The sequence below is a fragment of the Centrocercus urophasianus genome, unplaced genomic scaffold (assembly GCF_019232065.1).
Source record: "Centrocercus urophasianus isolate 14NV4802_14NV808 unplaced genomic scaffold, USGS_Curo_1.0 seq_34, whole genome shotgun sequence".
Taxonomy (NCBI): domain Eukaryota; kingdom Metazoa; phylum Chordata; class Aves; order Galliformes; family Phasianidae; genus Centrocercus; species Centrocercus urophasianus.
This window is the reverse complement of record NW_024884911.1, coordinates 8,057,255-8,078,627: the sequence shown is the minus strand read 5'-3', so window position 1 is coordinate 8,078,627 and position 21,373 is coordinate 8,057,255. Positions and strand designations below refer to the sequence as shown.

At 42.0% G+C, this 21,373-nt stretch overlaps 1 protein-coding gene across 2 annotated transcripts in view; it reads left to right on the top strand.

Moving 5' to 3' along the window:
• The window catches only part of MAPKAP1 (MAPK associated protein 1), an 82,392-nt gene continuing 61,019 nt past the window's right edge, over window positions 1–21,373 (top strand). For both annotated transcript variants that reach the window (XM_042830557.1, XM_042830556.1), the window contains exons 1-4: window positions 1–51; window positions 7,169–7,492; window positions 10,911–11,000; window positions 15,460–15,608. In XM_042830557.1, the coding sequence (XP_042686491.1) occupies window positions 7,234–7,492; window positions 10,911–11,000; window positions 15,460–15,608 (498 nt within the window). In that variant the 5' untranslated portion in view covers window positions 1–51; window positions 7,169–7,233. The remainder of the gene's footprint in view (window positions 52–7,168; window positions 7,493–10,910; window positions 11,001–15,459; window positions 15,609–21,373) is intronic.

The following is a 21,373-nucleotide window of genomic DNA, read 5'->3' as shown; positions in this document are numbered from 1 at the left end:
GCCGGCGGGGGGAGGCGGTGCCCGGCCCGGCACCGCGTCGCGCCGCAGCCCGTAAGTGTGGAGGGGAACGGGACCCTCGGGCGGACCGCGCGGGCCGTGCCTGGTGCCACCCGCGCTGCATCCTTTCGAGCCGCGGACCGTCACTCGTTCCATGAGGAGCCGCCCGCTGCCGCTCCTCGCACGGCCTGCCGTGCGGAGCGGAGCGGGCCAGGTCTGTGCGGGCGGGAGCGGCTTGCGTTCCGTGGCTCCGTTTTCGTGGCTGTGGGGCGAGGCTCGCGCCTGACCCTTTCCTCCCCTGCTGGTGGGGCGCGGCGCTGCGGGAGCTCGGCACTGCCCGCCCGGAGGGGCGGACGCCGGCGTGGGCTGCGGGCTCGGAGTGCGTGCACGGCCGGAATGAAATTCTCCCACTTACGCTGTTTTGGTTTTCTTACATTCAGAGTAAACCTGTTCGTAGGCTCTTTATTTGGGTTAGATTTGGAAAAATGATATCGCTGTTTGTGTATAGATTTTTACAGAAAGAATTCAAGCGGTGAAGGAGAACCTGCCTGTTCACTCGGTGTCTGTTTCACCCAGCTACGACGCGTAGCATGCTCGACTCCTGACTTCTAGCGTAACTTTACCTTTGGGGCAACAGAGAAGTTCAAGCAGTTTGTTAGGGCGAGGGGTGCATTACTCTTTCTGTATCACTGATGTTTCTAAACTGCTGGAGACTTTGAGAAGTCGATCAGTGTATGCACCTGTGAGAAGCCCTTTAGCCAAGGGGACAAGAGCATGGGGAGCAGGTTGCTTGCTGTAGGGCAGGACTGGAGCTCAGCACCTCCCCAGGGCAGGGATAGAGACACCTGGGATGTGTAGGGCTCGGGCTGCGCTATGGTCCTCTCCAGGATGGCGGGAAGCAATGTGCTGATGCCTCAGGTTGGGATGCAGAGACAGTGCTGGTCCTGGAACACAGTGTGATATTTCAGCAGCATCAGTGCTGCAACCAGTTGTCTTTTAGTGCTTTTAATTCACTGTTTTAACGCTGCACGTGCTTGAGATGCACCTTGCAGTGACTTTAATGTCTTATGTTTTGCTAGCATCAGTTCTCTGTCAGAAGGGACCAAATGAGGGTTTTCTGTTGAACAGTACCACTCACGAAGACCCCCATGTGCATTTTAATATTAATTGTGAATGTGTTGAGAAGCTTCATTAAACTGTGATACCTACCTGCTCTCTGTAAGTTCATTTTCTTGTAGAAAGCAACACGGGACTAATCTCTCTCGTTTCCTTTTAAATCAATTATTACAGAAGTGAAACAAAATTCCTTAAATGTGTTTTGGTGGCTCTTGAGGGAGAAGGACCATAAGTTTGACAAAAGAAAAGTTGAAAGCCAGAGAAAGTGAAGATTCACCTATGGCTGAACCCATAAGAATTTGTTCAGTTACATTTGTCACAAAGGCTTGATGTCCTGGGGGTGTTAGCATTTTGGTAGTCGAGGTCACATTTTTCTAGGACTCAAACTCCCTGTTTAGTTGCAAAGCTGTGTCTGGAAAACTGAAACTGGATCTGACACTGTAGCAGACACATGGAGGGGAAATACTGCCTTCAGTTAGAAATGCAGTGATACAGTTACGTAGCAGCATAAAAGCTTTGAGAGTAGGCTGCTGAGTGGGCTCCGGTAGAGGCAGGTGGGTTTTGTGCAATGGCTTGCTGCCAGGTTTCAGCTGCACGAGCTCAACTACAGGCCGACATCAGGGAGCAGCAGGCGTGTTTGATGCTGAGGCTCTCAGTGGATCCTGCAGGCTGCTGTAGGTACGGTGCAGATCAGCTCTTTGTCCTGGGCCTGGAGCATTATCTGTAGGGCTGCAGACCTCCATGTGCTTTGACACCTCTGAGTCCAGTTCAGCTCTGATGCCTCCAAACAGGCTTCACAAAGCAGCTGTGTGAGTGAAGCACAGGCAGCTCACAAGTAGTTCTGTTACTGAGTGCTTTCCATGCTCAGGAAAGCCCAGTAAGTGCTGCATCCATTCACATAAAGAAGTAGAAGGTGGCCTTAAAAAGCCTCCTTCTGTCTCTCTGTATTATACAGGCCAAAAAATGGGAAAGTGTTGAAGCTTTCTATTTTAGTCTTTGTTGTTAAAAATTGAAGTTTGTTAAAGTGTTTGGAACAGTTATGAGATCTTTAGGCTATTGAGTACTACAGTGAAGGCAGCCAGAATGGAAACTGTAATCTAACACTTGGGCAGTCTGAGCCTATGCTTTTAGCCAAGTGCCTGTAAGTAGATGTTATATTTGCCCATCCTAGGAATGTTAAAGATTAACAAGTCATCATTTGGGCAAGCGAGAGAGAAATCGTGGTTCCATGTAAAAGTGTTGCACGCTGCTGAAAGTATTTCTTGTCAGTTCTCTTTGCAAGCAGATGTGGTCAGCATCACTGGCACAGGGGCTGCTCATCCTCATTTCTGGAGTATTCATCAGGAATGAAAATAAAATGGGAATTGCAATGTGTTGTTTAAAAGGTATTCTGGATTTGTTATTTTAAAATAAATAGTCATAAGTGTGAATTCAAACAGCTGTTTGTTCTTGTTGTTACACTTTTTTTTTTTTTTTTCCTGGTTGGTAAATTCTCCTCAGCACAGGCTCTGAAATTGGGCAGTAGTGGTTCCAATGTGTTGGGCCCTCACAGTGTGGTGCTGCACATGTAACGCATGTTCAGGTAATGCTTGCTAGCCAGTATGAAGAAATAAGCCTAATCATAGACATTAAAAATTAAGCAAAGTGTTTGCACATATTTAGATTAGGCAAAAAAACAGGCAAGATGCAGCTTTTCTAAACTGTTTCTGTCCAAACCATTCAGCGCAATATCGGAATGAAAAATGACAACACTTTGTCATCTGTTCAAATTGATATTGCACTCTTTGCAGTGACAGCTGAAAAGGCCCACAGGTGCCATATAAAGAGGTGACCATGTTGTCATATTTCATTTAGGCATCCCTCTGCAAAGCCATAATTACCTAATTAGGTTGTTAATTAGGAGATTAGCATTTCACTATATTGATAGAATGCTCTTTGCAAGCATGATTCTAGTTACAGATTTGTCTGCCCTAATTTATAGTCTTTGCATTATTTTATACTTCTTTGCGTAAAATCTTGATGTGAGATAGCTCAGGTTAGCTGAGAATCCACTTGTTTGCAATTAAATGAAGATTTGACAAGATAAGGAAGCAAACAGGTAAGAATAGATTCTTCCCATATGGACTCCACCGTTCTCTCTCTCCTTCCCTAAAGCTCTGTAACTGAAACATTGGATTCAGCATAACTTGCATCCTGACCGGTTTGACAGCAAAAATGTAGGCAAGTTCTGAGCAGTTCATGCATATAGAAACAAATATCCAGTGTCAGATTGATTTTTCAGGTTAAAAAACTAACAGTGAATTTTGTCAGAATTTGTGTGTAATGTATTGTTTTCTCATAACTTTCAAATTCCCATTTCACTTGTGAAAGAGCACCTCTTTAAATGACTTAAATGATTAGTTCCTTTTTAAAGATAGGATGCAAAGCACGAATGACAGCTTCTCCAAGCAAGCATGCATTCTTAAATGCTCTTGAGCTTTTATTGAAAAATAGGCTTGAATTTTCATGTATTACATTTCACTTTCCTTTATCCTCCACATACAGGAGTCTGGCATTCAAGGGTTTTGATTATTTGTACTGCTGCAAATGTAGATAGCCAGGACCATTTATGTAGCAATCGCAGACAGAAGTTAACTGTGAAATTATTTCATATAAACTGAATCATAAATTTTGAAGTATATTCGCACTGTCCTGTTCCAGCTTGGTGCATGTAAGGAAAATCAATGTTATTCTAATCTGCTCATTTTTTTCATTAGTTTTTAAGATCTCTTTAAAGACCCGCAGCCAGAGAGTCGTGCAGCTCAGTGGATGTGGCCCAGGAGTGCTGAGGTGTAACTGTGAGATTCCTCTCGGAAGGTGCCTACAGACCCACCCTGTTCCCTCCACAAGCTGCATTTTTGTTTGGAATGGTTTTGTTTGCAGTGAGCAGGGTTTAACCCGCTGTTACTTCCCCAGGGAGACAGTCAGCTTAAACGTCTTTTCCATATGAGCTGGGTCTGTAGAATTACAAATAGGAAATATCCTTTTTCTTCTCACTCTTACTCTTTACTTTTTCAGTTTATTAATACACAAATCCTTGCAGGAACTGCTAGGAGAATGTTGTGTGGAACTTCCAGCTGCTTTCAGCCAGTTGGTCTGAAAGAGTTACTGTTGAGTTGGTAACATTTCAAAGCTCTAGCTGTTTTCTGAAGCAGAAGAGTTTCTGCTGCTTACAGCTTTCTCCAGTTTTTATCACTTATTGTAGATTTAGAGGTATAGGAAGTAAATTTGCTCACATGTGATATTTGGTATTATGAAAGGTGTAACATAGAACTTTTCTGCGAGGAAAGCATTTCCTGTGCTTTGGTCAGTGGCAGTGTGTCACAGAGAGGTGCCCTTAGCCTGCAGCTTTAGGAGCAACAGCCGTGGGGAAGTTGGCAGTGAGTAGATTGTAGCTGGCTGAGCTATAACTATGTATATTTTCTTTTCTGATCCCAGTTGGGAACCAGTTTGTGTGCTTGTGATTCATCAGGCACACGTGCCTGCTAAGACTGCCTTGTGTGAGCCAACGTGTGCGCGATGACAGGAACGTCGAGTCAAAGTCCAGCATGGAGCTGGTGCTCTTCGTGCTCAGGCAGGAGCCGGGTGTTGGCTGGTGCTCCTCAGTGCAGGAAAAGGCCGTGGGTCGTAGCTGCAGTCACTGCGCACGGCCTGTTCTGCGTAGCAGTGTGTGAGCGGCCTGCAGCTCGGCGAGGGCAGCAGTGCAGCAGCAGGGAACCAGCTGAGGGGGGCCGGAGGGGAGAGGGGCTCCCCCTGACCTGGCTCTGCATGTTGGAAACCGATGGTGATGATGCTTTCCCCTAAGTCAAGAAACCTGCATTTAGCAGTTATTTCATGCTCATGGTCAGACATGTGCATGTGCTGTGTGGGGAGATGTTTGGGGTGGGGGAAGATGGAACTGAGCAAATCTGACTTGCTCCAGAAAATGCAGCGTCCCCGACAAGCAGGAGGGCTCCCAAGAGGTGATAGATACATTGTAGCAATGAAATTTCCTCCCCAAATTCAGGTTCGTGCACCTGGAGGTGACTACAGGGCTTCTGTGTGGGACCTCATGTCCCCTCGTGGTAGCAGGGTAGCTGTTTAAATGTCGTGCTTTACTTATTTACTGAATTATGAATGAGGTTGATCTGCATAACAGCTGTGCTTTGCTTGCTGTGAAAGTCTATAGATGTTGTAAATACAGCAGTGGGTTACTAGAAGAGGAACACGTGGTAGAAGTGGTAAAAGTAGTAGTCTGCAATCCAGCTGCCTGGCTGCTCCACGCCTCCTCCGAGGGCACCCAGCAGCGCAGCTCTGCCCGAGGCCTGGCTGCACAGCGGCCGTCTGTGCTGCGTGTGCTGAGCAGCAGAGCCCTGCAGGCAGGTTGGATAACGTGTGCAGTGTGCAACAGACACTTCATAAAGATCCAGAACAGAATGAGGGTTCGTCCGTCTGCGGGATGAATCACAGGAGGTGCTTGCGGTTGGTTGTATCTCATCATCCCACCAAACTGCATGTCGTACAGAAGTGCTGTTAGGGCTGCGTAGGTTTCACGTTGCTCCTTTCATTTTTAGTGTTTGCACAGAGTAAGCTTGACAGCTGCCTGCAAAGTATTTTATTTAATAGCAGTGTAATATTTAGATACCGTGTTAAAAATAGCATTGGCTTTTTGTTGGTGTTTGAAGAAAGTATAGTTGTGGTGCTTGGAAAGTCCCAACTTCTGTTCGGTTCAGCTCTTGCCTGTGAGGTAACAGCTGTGGGTGAGAGGAATGCAGAGAGGCATGTGCTCCAAAAATTGATCTGGTATCTAATGTTGATGAAATTGATTACATGGAGGTTTAAAGGTATTCATGTAAAAGCTTGCAAAATTGAACTTTGCTTCTTTGAAGTCTTTGGTTTGCATTTCTCTGACCAGAGCTGTGCCATCTAGTTTACTTTGCTTCTCTCCAAAGGAGGAACCAGTTAGAGCTGTGTAGGTAACAAATGCTGAAGTACAGCATAAATATCTAAGTTGAATTTTGGGCGCTGTTCTTTTTTTGTTTTTTTAATAACTGTTTACATTCACTGGAATTTCTATGAATACTTAATTATTATTGAAAATAAATTTTTATGTATCCTTTTGAAAATTCTGAAGAGGAAGAAGGGAAATGCTTTTGTATTAAAGTTTGGACTTTGAAACGGAGTTTCTGGTAATTTTTCAGTGTGTCTGTTTATTAGAGAAGTGACTGCATGTTTAAAATGGTAAAGAAGCTTGGGTAATTGAGCACACTGTCTGCTAATAGCATGAAGTCGGGGTACAGAGTATAAAGGTAAAAATCTCGCATCTGCTGTTACATGTTGTTAACTCCCTTAGCAGACATTAAATCATTTCAAGTACAATAATAGTGTGGGAGGTACATTAACTAACCATTAACAATCTTATAAATACACAATTAACGTGCCAGCATTTATATGACACATTGATGGGGCAGCAGTAATTCGTGATTGGGAGTTTGTGGACCCTTTAGAAGCCTGAGGCAGTTGCTTATTTAGGCAAGTTCTTACTGCTCACAGGTAAGCATGGCTCTTTTCTGATAAGCATTGTGCTAGGAATTATATTTAAACTACATTCTCAGTGCACTTCTAGAATGTCTGCATGCTGTGCTCAGCTGTGTCTGCAGCCTTGTGGTCGCACCGCCCTGGTCATGCGGCCAGGAGGCCTTTGGCGCGTGCAGCACAGCGAGGTGGGAGGTGTTTGCCTCGGGGCCTCCTGCTTTGAGGACAGCAAGGAATCCTTCAGGGACTGCAGGCCTACTTTCTGTAATGGAAATAGTCAGAAAACGAAGAACGGAACTCGGGCTGATGTGACCCACCATGAAACCACCGTTCTTTAAGTGGATCTCAGCAAACCGCGTAACTTCGGGAACTGGAACAGAACTGAAATAATTTGCTGTACAAAACTGAATCAGATTTTGTGCATCCAAAATATGAACCTTCTCAGTCAGTATTTGGTTGCTTCTTGTTTGTGTTCTAAATGCTGTGTATGTTGTATTTCTAGGTACTGTGTCCATGAAACAAGATGGAGAGAAGATAGTATAGAGAAGTGGTGGTCTCGTGGGCAGAATGGCTTTCCTGGACAACCCAACAATTATACTTGCTCACATTCGGCAGTCACACGTGACCAGTGATGACACAGGGATGTGTGAAATGGTCCTGATAGATCACGATGTTGACCTGGAGAAGTTTAATCCCTCATCAACGTGTGGAGATAGTGCTTCAGAATCACAGGGAAGCAATGGTGAGACTCAGGGCTATGTGTATTCCCAATCAGTTGACATTACCTCAAGCTGGGACTTTGGAATTAGAAGACGATCCAACACAGGTAAGTGATCTTTGCAGCTGAAACAGTGTTAACCTTTTAAATTTAGTTTCTATTAGTATTACGTGGATGGACAGGATTGACAAATCATAGCATGACTTGTTAGCTATCTGCCAGTTTTTCCCTTCTGTGATATAGAGCCCCTCTTTGTAAAATACGTATTGTGATTCAGATACTTTGGTGTGCTGTCAGCTGAGTCTTAGTTGCTGTTTTACTTAATCATGTACAGAGGAGAGTTGAGGTAGTCAGCTTTACATATTAAAACAAATTGTAAAGACATCAGGTCTAAATCCAAAGTACGTGAACAGTCTTTGGTATTTCTATGGTTACTGTCTGGAGGGGTGTTAACTTTTGAACAGGATGGTTCTTTTCTGAGAAAAATCTACCTAGCGATGCATCAGATCTGTGTTACAAAAGAGAATAGTGGAGTTTGTGAGGCAGTGAAGTGAATGATCTGTCTATATTTTTTTTATCTTCTAAAGTCTTATATCTAAGAAAAACCTTGAGCTAGGCTTCAAGTTAGCAAATTAGGAAGTTTAAGGATGTTTACCTTTTCAAAACAGGCTCTGTTTATCTGGAGTAGAAGAAAACTGTTCCATTCATTGGTAGGAGTATTCAGACTACTTACACCCAGGGAATGCTACAAACAAAAACTACAATTTCAAATATGTATGAAAAAGCTGATGTGGGGTGGTCAGTATTGGTCTGTTTTTCTGTTATAGCCTATCCTATTTTTTCCAAATTATTTCTGAAGGTATAACACCACCTAGAGCTCAGAAAAAACATCTGTGCTCAGCCTGGAAGGTGAAATGGCAGTAAATATCTGGCAATACCTTCTACAAACCGGTTGTCAAAAGTTGTGGAAAGACAGAGTTCAGGTCTCTTTTAATTGAGTTATACTTGGAAATAAGCTGGTGGTGTGCCTGACTCAGAGGCACGGTGTAAAGTTTGTTGTGCCGGACTGCCTGAGGCTGTGCTTGAGGACTTGTTTAGCTCAGGTAAAGGTACAGTTTATGAGGAAGGAGAAGCAAAGTCTCAAGATTTACAGTATTACTCCTTTTTTGTTTTTTTTTCTCAAGTGGATTGAGGAAATAATCGGTATTTAAGTTATGGTTGAAAACTGTGCAAGTTTTCAGTTGGTGGCATATGCTAATATAATTGTTAGGAAGTTCAGTGGGAAGCCAGTTTTCTGCCTTTTTTCGTCAGATAGGTGAGTATGGAGATTTGGAGATGAGTGTTATGTGTGTCCCAGTGTTGAAGTTACCCTTTGATTTGAAGGCGATGCGCAGTGGAAGAGATGTGTGAGGGCACTGCACGTTGTGTTTGGGAAGAATAGAGGTATCCTCTGCCTATGAGATTTTCCTCCTTTTCTGCAGGCGCTGGCTGGGTCATAGGGGTCTCTGGCTCCAGGCTCTGTCCCAGTGCAGCTTAGCAGTGCCATACCCAAGAAAACAAGCATTGTGGAGTCGACCTGTGCATGGTGTTATGCCAAGGGAAAAGCAAATTTCCCTGTCAGTGTGGGAGAACTAAGGCTCCTGCAGCTGCTAATAGTTGATGAGGCAACATTTGGTCAGTGGCTTTTCTCACACAGAAAGCTTTCAAACTAAGTTGCTTGTGAGAATAAACCTTTAATAACTGGAACTTTTAATGTAGGTACTGATAATTCATCCAATTTAGAGTTGAATGGAAATCAATGTTGCAGGATTGTTTTATAGCAATCGTAGCTGGAAGAGCTGGATGGTAGAGGCTGCGTGGTGGTAGGCCTGTTCTGACCCTGACTTCGTACACTGACCTCCTGCATCCTCCTGTGGGGCACAGTGGGGCGGGCTGTCACTGCCCCATGGAGCCACGCCATCCTTGGGCAGGGGGCGCCTGCCTGTGAGTCAGAATCTGCCTCTGATGAACTGCTCACTGTGGCTACCGCACACCTTGAAAACACACATTGCTCTTATTTCTGTTCTAGGTGTTTTCCTTATTTATTATCTTTTTGCATGCAAATCTTATGGATATTTTATGATGGTTCACTTAGGCTGAAAGGGTTTCGGGTGGTGATTTTGAACCTCAGTCTGGATAATGGTTAGAGGGGGAAATAAAGGGGTTACTTTCAGAATAAAATATCCACGCTGCAACAGTGTTTTATGCAGTATTTGAACTGATGACTGGGAATATCACCTTCCTCACTCCTCACACAGCTGCACAGAAGCATTTATGCATTGGCCTCTTGCCTGTGGGAAATAGGCAGTGAAGTCTCTCTTTGTGTCTGTACCTTAAAATGCTTGCTGCAGCTTCACAGTATTGGAAGTATTTAAATATTTTTTCATCAGTGGCCAGGTTGAGAGTTGTTACGGGGAAAAATTCACTTTGGTGTCCATGGTTCTAAATGTTAAAAATAGCAATAATACCAATAGTCGAAGGCATGGGAAATACTTATTAGCCTCTTTTTTAATTGGCAAAATGGCTCAGGGATCTCAAACTGTATCTAAAAATTGTCGGGGTAGTTTAGTATTTCAGAATCCCTTCCAAAAACACGCTTTAGTTAACGAATGAGCTCAGTACATCAGAATTGCTCGTGTTTCCTTCCGTGATCAACACCAGCCGCCTCCTGTCCTGCTCCGTGCCGCTGTTGCTCCGTGGAGCTGCTCTGGGTGGCGGCTGCAGCCGCGCGGCTCCCAGCAGGGCGCTCGCGCTCGCACTCGGCGCTGACCCCCAGCCCTGCCCTGCGGGGCCGCCGCCGTTCCGCCCAGGCTCTGCTTTGGAGGCTTTTCTTCAGGCCCTGTTTTGGAGACGGAGTCAAAATATACCTAAAGAAATATTATATTCATTGTAAGGTTTGACTAATGTTGTGAAGATACAAATCATTTATTTTACTACCTATAAACTGTTCCAGCATACTGAAGAAAAAGCTATGCTAATTTATATAGCTTTGACATTTTATAATTTTCATGATTTTTAGATAAAGGATTTTATATTTAAAACTTTAATAGTCTAGTCTGAGTTCATTTATCTTTAATTTTTGAAACGGGTAGAGTAATTCATAACAGTAATTTTATTCCTGTAATGTAATATTCACTTCAGTTCATTTGTGCATTAAAATTCCTTTAAGACCGTTATTAATGATTTATATAATGAAATGTCATATTAATCACAGAAGTTTTCACATTTTATTATTCTCTTCCATGTTAATACTATCTTTATGATCTCTATTAATGTTTTATATCCTCTAATTTCAATTATAAATCAAGAACATTTTCATGTTTTTGTTGGTATTTGCTTTTCAGGGGTGCCACCTTTAAAATTTTATGACTTTTTCTCCTACATATGCAATATAAAACATCTTTATTCATATAAAGATAGTTAATTATGTCTTTGTTTATAGTAAACTTTCATTGACAAACTTATAGTTATAATATTTCTTTTCAAGCTCAGAGACTAGAACGTCTGCGGAAAGAGAGACAAAATCAAATAAAATGCAAAAATGTGCAGTGGAAAGACAGAAACACTTCTTACTCAGGTAAAAAGAAAAGACCTTCTATCTTCCTCCTGTTTTTGTTTCTGCTTTTGATGGTTATAGCATTTCAGTTCATAATTTTCACTTCAGCTTTTGAAGCGTGGAGGGAAATGCTGACGATCGTATTTGCCTTCCATTCCACAGCTCTGCACAGCCCTTGGTGTGTTGGTGGGGGGAATGCAGACCTCCCATTTGTTTTCACCTGTAACAGGGCACTGCACGTTGCTAACAAGTGCAAAACAGAGATCAGGTGTTTAAAACCTACGTGGTTTTTCTGAAGTATGTGAAGTGGCTGTTCAGTATCTTTGTGCAATGTAAGTTATTCATGCAGTTGGGGATTTCTGTTGTAATGTCATTATCTTTTGTTGTCTCAGTAAGCAAGAAAAGGGAGGAGTAAGGTTCTCAGTATTATTGTGACACGCAGTAATGGGACGTACTGTCTGTGCTGTTTGGGTAGATGATTGGCAAGTGCCTGCATTCAAACTGCAGCATAATTATCTCCATGTAAGTTATGGCTTTCCAGCTGTTTCCAGAGACATTTGGTGTGCAGAAATCTAAGAATTTCTTAGAAACGGACATCTAAGAATTTGTGATCATTTTTCTGGGTAAGGAGAAGTTGTATGTATGTATGTAATCTACTTAAACAAAAGAACAATAAATGTTGCCCTAGATTATTTCGCCTTTTCTTAGGAAAAACCAGTGTCATTAATTTCCCCAAGAACGTTTGCTGCTTTGTTATTAATATAAAGTGAAGTATTTCTGTCTTGGACATTCTACAAGGTTTGAACTGTAATGCTAGGAATGAAAAATAGCTCTGGCTATATCTATTCCTGTTGTATTTGACACACATTCAAACCACTGTGTGGTTTGTCATGCCTACTTTGTTCAAAATTTGTGTATATCTTAATGAGGTCCCCGTGTAATCTCCTTATTTTTTTGCCTAAATCTGTGTATCTTCCTGGCTGTTATTTGCAGAACCTTCTCCAGTTGTGTAATTCCTCTTTTAGAGGAGTGAACGAAGCTGCTCACATGAGCAACGCAGTTGCACTAATCCTTAGTGCAGTGTTCAGCTATGTTTGATACCTCTATTAATGCATTCTAAAATGTTTTTGCCTTTCTACTTCTGTAAGCAGAGCAGTATGTTTAAAGTTTAATCTACCATAACTTCCAGCTCTTTGCTCAATGTGTTTTTAGCATTTGATCAGTGATGACAAAGTTCTTTTTCCTTTTAATCCCTAGCTTATGCTGTTTGATATTGCTTTACACTGCATTAATCTGCATTGCAGTCGGATTCCAGTTTCCTGCTCTTCATTCTGTTTGAGTTTCCTCATTTGAATGGGCTCCACTGTGATGTTAGAATCATAGAATCACAAGGCTGGAAACGACCTATAAGGCCATCCAGTCCAACCGTCTCCTCATCGCCACCACAAGCACTAAACCACATCACACAGCACCAGTGGTCCGTTCTTCTGAGCTCCCTTGCAGATGATGGTGACCCCTCAGCCAGCGACAGGGAGGTGTCCTACGCTGTAGAACTCTGCTGGGTTTTGCATTGGTACTGCTCAGCCCCTCCTGGCTGCAGATCATATTTAAATAAAAGATACGTTATGTAAAAACTCCGGGCACTGGGCTTTGTCACTGCGATTCTTGGAGTTTCTTCACTTAATTGCATGAAGAGCAACGCAGTACTAAGAGACCAGAAAAAAGAGGAGCCCTGAAATATGTCAGCTGCATCTTCCTTTATGTCCTGTATCTGTTCCGTTCCTTGCATTTCACATTATTGATAAATATGCATGAAAGCAGTAACCATAGGTGTAGTTGCTCCACGTAGGAGGAATTTGGCTGTTCTTTTCTGCCTGTGTTTATCTGAGCTCTAGATGAAGTCAAGCTTATGGCTGACACCCTGCTGGCTAAAGGAGGCTGGAAGGTTGCTGGTTCCTACTGCTTTAGTCTGATAACATCATCTCCATAGATAACCCATCACAGAGCTGCACTGTGTAAGAGGAAAATCTTGCAAGCGTTTGCATTGCTCTGGAGGTGGATTTATAGTCATAATTTGAGGCATTAGATGAAAGATTAATATTCGGGGTTTTTTTGTTTTTTTAATTACTACGTACAGAAATAAAAGTATACTAACCAGAATAAAAGGGTGTGAGAGAGAAGTATTTTTCTCTACGGTAACAAGAAATAAGAGTATTTCTTAGTTGTCTGTTTGTCCACTGTTGTGAAATGGGCTGCTTGCCTTGTCAAAGGAATGAGGTAGAGAGAAGGTTGTAGTGATTGCAAGACTTAGAGAAGAAAGTGTCTGTGTTTGGAGCTGGTTAGGAGATCAGCAGATACAGAGGTGCCCCAGGAGAAGCTGGCTGGAAGTAAAGTGTAACACAGCTGGGGTCTTTTTGGTTGTGCCACCAATTCACATCACCTTTATTGCATCAGTGCTTTTTCAGCAAAGCGAAAGTATCGTTTCTGCTCCATGCCACGTAGATGGAAATTGCATAGAGCTGAAAAAAGCACCGTGACGCCGAGTAACAGCAAAGCTTACTTTCAGTTAAGAATTAAAAATTTCACAATTCAAGCTATCCAGTGTGGAAAATGAGGTCTTTTCCTCTGAAATTTCTCCTTGCATTTAAAAAAATGTTTTCTCCTAGATGGAAGGGAATAATTGCAAGTCTCTCAGTTGTAGTCTGCAAAAAGTTATTTTACAAAACACTTAATGAGTGATGGTGGTTTTTCAGAATCGATCTTCTTTCAGGTTTTCAAGTTGTTCTTCCTAGATGAGCCATGTTTTTTTGAAATTACAAAGATTTTTGGCAATGGTATCCCGGTCAGCTGAGTTTAGTTCCATAGAATATAGGTGTTACAGAACGTGTTTGAACTCTTCAGTCACCTGAGAAATTTGACTTGTGTGAAACCCCATCCAGAACTGAAAGCAAAATGGGCATCACTAACAAATGTGGAGTGCTTCTGGAAATTTTCTTCCTCTACATCAGCACAAAGGAAACAGCATACAAATCATCTTAACATTTCCCTAGAGACAAAACTGAAAGATACAATACTTACTTTTTCACTTGAGCCATTAAAACTGTTGTTTTGAATTCCTGGGCACAGAGTACTTTCCAAATGACTGAGAATTGTCAATTAGTGATAATACTCTAGCATAATGGTAATTGAGATTGTTTTTTCTAATAAGGTAAACTTGTTACGAAAGAGAATATCTAAAGGTGTTCAATATGGCACGTTTAAGAAGGATTTAATCTTTTTTTTTTTATTATTAATCGAAGTTCTTCACAAGGCTGCTGGGTATCTGCTAGTATTGGTGTTTAGCACCTTTGCCACTGTCTGAATTTTCAGACTGCTAAATATAAACTGTCTTCTGAGTAGCTGTAATTTGGCATGTTTTAATTTCACAGCTTAAGAAATGAATCAACTCTCTGCAGGTTGTGTCCCCAGTCAGTCTGCCTCAGGAGCTTTGTCATTCCTTTGGAGGAGCAGCACGTAAATCTTTCAGATGTGAGAGAATCCAAAAGTGTGAATGCAGAGCAGAGTCAGTGCAGGAGAACTGGTGCTGATTCTCAGGTAGTGATTGATTGAGTTTGGGGCACTTTGCTCCTAGAGCAGATGTGGAGAAAGCTTGTCCAGATTCAGTCACAGTTTCTGGCAGATGAGACCCGTTGGTACTAATATGCTAAAACACCCCAGGCTCTGTCCTGGTTTTGTGGTGTCCTTGTAATGCAAGGAGCTCCGTATTTAAAAAAATATTTTTTTTGAGTATGCCTATAACTGCTGAGTTGAACCATTGCCAGTAATTCAACTGTGCAATTCCTTCATCTGAGAAGGGACTTTATGAGACCTCACAGGTTCCACAAAGTACTCATTAACTTTTACCACCTTTGATTTAGAATGTTTCATTGTTTTCTTTTTAAATTGCCCAGACTCTTTGTCTGGAACTTTGTGTGGCCCTTTGAGAGGAGCCTGCATGCAGTCTTACCTTGAGAAGCAAAATCCAAAGAAATGATTCTTTTGAATTAGAGTAGTCCCAGCCTCCAGCTGACAGCGTAGTGACGCTATGGTACAGCAACGTGAGAGCCTAATGTCGTGTGTCACAAACTTAGTTTGAAGTGCTGTTGCATCCCTGTTGTAGATGGAGCAGTAGTTCTTCACGTGGAAAAAACAGGCAAGCAGAAAGACCAGAACTGCTTAATTCTGAGCCTTTATTTTTATCTTCCCCCAAGTGGATCTTGAGATGATGTGAGAAGAATGCATCTCCTGTTCGGCCAAGTGTTAGTGCAAACTTCTTGTATTTTTGTGTCTTTGCGTTGTAAGAGTGCTGGATCTGAGCGTTTTTTGTTTTACGCACTTCGTATTGTTCCCTCTCTCTCACATAATGCCATCTTTTTGTGGCCATCAGTAGCCTCTGTACATCTCCTAATACAAATGCTGTCTTCTCCTTTCTCATCTACAGCAGAGGAGCTGAGCTCGCTATTTGAAAAAAAGAATTTCAGAGTAAGGTCTCCCTGTTCTGGGAAGCAGTCGATTCTGTCGGTGCGACTTGAGCAGTGCCCACTACAGCTGAATAACCCCTTCAACGAGTACTCGAAATTTGATGGCAAGGTAAGTGAACCCAATATTTATTTTTCTTATATCCAAGTGGTTCCTGACCTGAAGGTGATGGGCTGTGGCAGTTCTTGCCGGTATTCACTTATTCAGACGTTAATTTGCAGTTGTTACTTCGTGAAATCTCAGTTTGGCAACATTTACATTCGCTTCTAACAGTCAAACATAGTGGAAGTAAAAATCAAGTCAGTACTTCTTTAAGGGCAAGCTATAGTTCAGTGGCGTTCCGGCCCTGTTGCTTTAACACCCGCGCCTCAGGTGGGCTCCCTGCTGCAGTTCTTTTCAGAAACTTGAAGACCTTAAGTGTGTTTCCTTCCCACATTGATAATCCCAACTACTTTTTACCATATTGATATGAATTATAGTTGACTGTAATTAACATCTTAATTTTCATGTTTGTCCGATATGTTTAGCAGGAGATTGTTCCATTTGAAGGATATTGTATTGCACAAATCAGTTTCAGGTATTAATGAAATACATCAGTGTTACTCAGTCGTGATGTGTAGTGTGTGACATGAACCAGCTTCCTTGTGATTTAGAAACCAGAACAGCTAGTGAAGTCTCCCAAATAAGGGAATTGACATTTTGCTGGTCTAAAAACGAGCTGTTTTAATTATAAGAGCACTATTCATTTTTTTCAAGCTTTTCAATAGTGTGCTTACGAAATTCATCCTCTGCACTTCCATATGTGTTACCATCTGAGTGGAGAAGAAACACAAATCTCGTTGGTGTCTGGCTCTGTGTGTCCATTTTGTTGTATCTTCAGAACTGTAAAATCAAACCGTCCAAATTTTTACATTATTTTTAATGAAATTCTGCAAGTCTTGTATTTATTTTCATTGATAGTAGATAAGCAGTACTTTTCAGATAGATGCAATTCTTTCAGGGAATAGCACATGACTTATTTGCATAATTAGCAGAGCCACGCATCTCTGGGGGAAATGGTACATAATTGGGGAGAGGCAGGAGGGATAAGGAGGGGCCAGGGGCCTAATTAAACATGTCTTTAAGAAAACCTACTTAATTATGTATTTACTCAGGAGATCACAGTGACTCTGAAATCTTTAAGGTTATAGCTGGGCCTTTGTTTCGGTCGGTCTGTTTTTTTTAATAGATGGGTATTTGAGTATTGTAATGTGTTTTCAGCTGACTGAGTAACACCTGTGATTCACTTGGAAACCTCCAGGAAAGCTATTTACTGTTGTGTGTGAGCTTTGTTTGCTTCTGTACTCATCTTAATTGTGTGCAGAATGGTTTTACCTGACAGTAATTCAGCTCCCAACTGACCTGAAGTGGTGTAAAACCATTTTATCCTGGGTCTTCCCCCTCTGCAGTTGATGTATTATTTTAAGCTAATCAGTTAAATATTAGGAAATATTGTGCACCATAACATCAACGAAGCCAATCTATTAAAATGCTTACATCTTGCAGGCGTTTTCTGCCAGATTTAGAGTCCTTTTCATAACCACTTCTGCAATTTTATGAAATAATAAAATTTTAGAGCACTCTAATTTCTTCCTGTTCTGATCAGTTCATTAATTACCAAAAAAGTAGAGAATATGGCTTGTGAAATGCAACTCCATTTCAAGCATTCTAATCAGCTCAAGAGTTCACGTGAGTCTTGTCATACAGTTCCATAGGACAGAGTTGTGGCTTTTGTGTGCTTTGTAAAACTTCAGTTCTTAGCCAGAAGATGCACTTAGTAACTATTCTTACCTTAATCTTTGAGTTTTTCCTTTATGAAGTTAATGTAAACTTAGCCTCCACAGCTGCTTGCATGGTTAGTGAATATTGTGGGGTTAATCTTGCTTAATAAACCTCACAAACTCTTGCAAAGAACATTGTATGAAAAGTAACCTTTACTTATTACTTAGGTTGTCGTTGTAGAGAAGATTACTTGAAGGCTTAAGAAATCAGTGGTCGAATTGGTTTTCTTTATCTGCATGCAAACTACATCATCATACATTTTATGCATAAGTTCTGGTATGTTGCAGTGTGCAAGATTTGAAAAATTGTATTTTCATTGCTTATTGTTCCAACTTGCTGACAACTGATAGGTTGGGAAAGTAAGACTGACTGCAAGAAAGACTTGAAAACAGTAGCCAGGCACCAAAAATGAAGCACCAACAGCATCATAATCACTCGTTTGAGTGACACAGCTGTGAGATTCACAACATTCAGCTTACCTATGGCTCCCAAAAAGAGAGGTCCCTTATTTCTAAATGTAGAAAATGGGGGTAGTATTGTCTGCTGGCTTTCACTAACTGTTGTAAAAGTATTCATTTAATAGAAATTCAGGGTATATCTTTTCAAATCATGAGTGTGGCTTGCATGAGTTGCTGGAAAGTAGGGTGATGAGACCTCTCTGAGATATTAATCTGAAAGAATCCAGATTTGGTACTATATTAATGTCAGAGCTATTCAACCATATGACTGTTCCTACTGGTAAGAAAAGAATTAGCAGGATGTATTTAGTTACTGGGATAGAAGGAAATCAGGCAAGAATCAACTATTCAGCTTCACAGGAACCTGAATGAATAACTCTTGCTAAGGCCTCTGCGTACAATTCCTGTTGAAGTAATCTTTGAAGCCATTCCACATCCATTCTTCTTCCAAGTCTGCTGCCTTTAAGAAGTTCTCATCACTGAAGTGTCTTGTCAATTCAATTTGAGATGCCTGTCACCACATGGCTGCTCTTACATCCCTAGAAGAATGCTGCCAAGCACCAAAGTGCTAAAGGACAGTCAAGAAGAAATGCTAAAGATATGCAAAATAGTTGAAGGAGAAAGTTGGAAGAAAAGAAGGGATCTTTGAGTCCCAGGCGAAGTTGATGTGCAAGGCCAAATACTAGCTGAAAATCAAGGTCTAAGGAACTCTTCTAGTTTATCTGTCTGACCTTACAGGGCCTTAGCAGGTTTACTTGACAACTGGACGGAAGTTTTGGCTGGACAGATGCTAAAAATCCTGTTGCAAGGAATGGTGTCTCTGCGCAGCATCGCGAGTTGGTTTCTTTGTGGGTAATTTTGGTGATGGGTTAAAAATCAAACAATTTTTCTTACAGCAACTGTTTCAAAAATGATGCCGTAGCAAGCATGGGGGAAGGGATAATTCATGAGTGCTAATTGCTTGGCTGTTAATTTTCATAAGTGTTGATAGAAGCAGTTCCTTAAATTAAACTTTGTTTAAAATGTATCAGGGGAAATATTCCGCAATGTCGGGCCTGAAGTGAAAATTAATATGAATGCTGTGGCAATTAACACGTACTGGTTAATAGCTTTTAGCAGCATTTTGGGATGATAGTCCTTAAATACATTTTTGCATGCTGCTCTTGTTTCAGCCTTGTTTGCATGTGTTTCTGGATAATCGCGAACAAATGTTTTCTATGATCTCCAGAATTAGTTTCCCTCCAAGAAAGTAGATAAAGAACTTAGGAAAGAGGCAATAGCGCTGTAATTAATATGGATAATATTTAAAATAATCCAGGATTAAAATCTGTGTGAACTATTTTCTATTTAAATATTCTGCCCCTGCACAGAATTTTCTTCATCTGAAACGTCTGCAATTTTTTTAAAGCATTTGCTAGTTGTGCCAGTGCTGGTGGCTTCCACACCACCTGCACGCCGTGAAATAGGTGAAATAGAGGCGTCTGCCACGTTACTATTTCTTGAGTTTTCCGCGTGTTTAGGTGAGCTGGGCCTCATCCTGCTGCCCAGCAGCACAGGGCTGCCCACGGTCCCAGCCCTGGCGTGGCACTGGGAGATGTGGGCACAGCAGGACGGGCATGGGGGCAGGCTGCCGCCAGCTGAGCTGCTTTCAGAGCCGCTCCGGGGCTGGTTGGCACCTGACAGCCATGCCTTGAGCCTGTGACTGTGTCACATTTTCCCCTCGGGGTGCTGCAACATGGTGTAAAATCTGTCACCCAGCCAGGGCAGGGAGTGCTGCCCCGCTGGCAGCGAGCATCGCAGCTTGGTGGTGCAGCCCCAGCAAGGCAGACTTTTGTAATTGTGCCTGCACAGCAGCTGTACAGAGCAACACCCATCGTGCTTCTGTGAAGTTGGAGGTTCTTAACTGAAAAATTAACGCTTTCTAATATAGATTTTCTTTCAGAATACGTGATTAGTCGTGCTACTAATTGAGTTGTATTTAAATAGAACAGCCCTACGTTAGGAATGCCAGGATTGTTCTTGATTTGTCAAAGCCAGAATGGTTCTTATGCCACTTCACCTGCCCTGCCGACGTGGGACGCGGGGCTGGTAGGCTAAGCCCTGCGCTGAGAGCAATTGCTGCCATGGAGGCCACAGCGTACAGGCCTTGGGTTTCCATACAGTACTTAAAATAGATCAAGTTCTGCTGTTGCTTAATTTAATGGAGTTCCGAAAGTGTTGTATTATTTCATATGGAAGAGCCACTGAACAGGAGGTGGGGAGATGCTGTGTAACAGCATTGGAGCAGCCCTGAGCACAGCTGTGCCTCCTGCAGGCCCAGCGCCCTGCCAGCCCCAGGGAGTGCTGGTGTTCTGCTGCCAGCTCTGCTGGGAGCATCGCTTTTATCTCCCAATTCCAGGCATCTCACTCGCACTAAAAAATGTTTTTCTGGCCTTATGGAGATTAATTTTATGTGGATTTGGTTTGATTAACCTCTGTCTCTGGGGCGCATTCAATTTGCTTATCCCTCTTCTGTACCTCACTTCCATCTTCTGCTGCCATTGATTGCAGGTGGCCTTACCTAGGCAACGTTCCTGCCCTGCAGAGAAATCCCGTATGGAAAATGGGCCTGGTTTTGTTTGTGTCTCGATGCAGTCTGAACTGACAGCAGTGAACCTGTGGCCCCGCTGGGATGCCACTTCCCGGAGCACTTTGGTTTTGGGGGCACTCTGTGTCAGGGAGGTTCGTCAGTATCGCCGCGCTTCCTATTAAACTCAAAATGAAAGTAAGTTTTGAAGGCCTGCAAACTATGCTACCATGTAACAAAGAATTAAATTGATTTGTTATGTGTGCATTTAGCTACAATTCATTTTAATTGTCCTTATGAAGTTAAAAAGTATTAGTGTCAGATAAAGATTCATCACCATAGCATGATTTAAAGCTGGTGCTATAGAAAGCAGGCATGTGTTCTGGCAGATGTTTATATAAGGCACTGTCTCTTCTGACAGCAGTTAAAAAGTATGGTTGTAGTAATCAAATTGTGGTGCAGCATCTCAGAGGCTAGAACCAGATTGAATTAAAATAGATATAAGATTTATGAATGGCAATAGCAGTGATAAAATTTCACTACCTTCTTTAATGGAAAGGACCTTTACACAGTACAAGAATAAGATTTTAAATTGTGCTTTCCAATTCCGTGGTTTTTGGTTTTCTTTTTTTTTTTCTTCTTCTCTTGGAACAATACTCAATTACAGAGGAAGAGTAAACGTATTTTTTTCACAGATACTGTACCACGTTTTTAGGACTTCTTAAATATTACTTTATGATGAATATGGGGCATTTTGATTTCAGTCCTGGTTTTTCTTCTACTTCCATGTTTCCATAGGAATTTCTGTATTTGCATCTCAGAAGGGGATTGTATTGTACTGTGCTGAAGATGACATTTTATATGCCAGAACCATCGCTGCATGGGATAAAACTTCCCTTGAATCACATTTGTTCCTACTGAGATGGTGTGAAAATATTTTGAACATCTTCTTTAAATTCTGCTGTGAAAAAAGGAGTGAGATGCCTGTCTTTTGGTTCCTTGTGAATATAATAAATAGGTGTTCTTAAGAA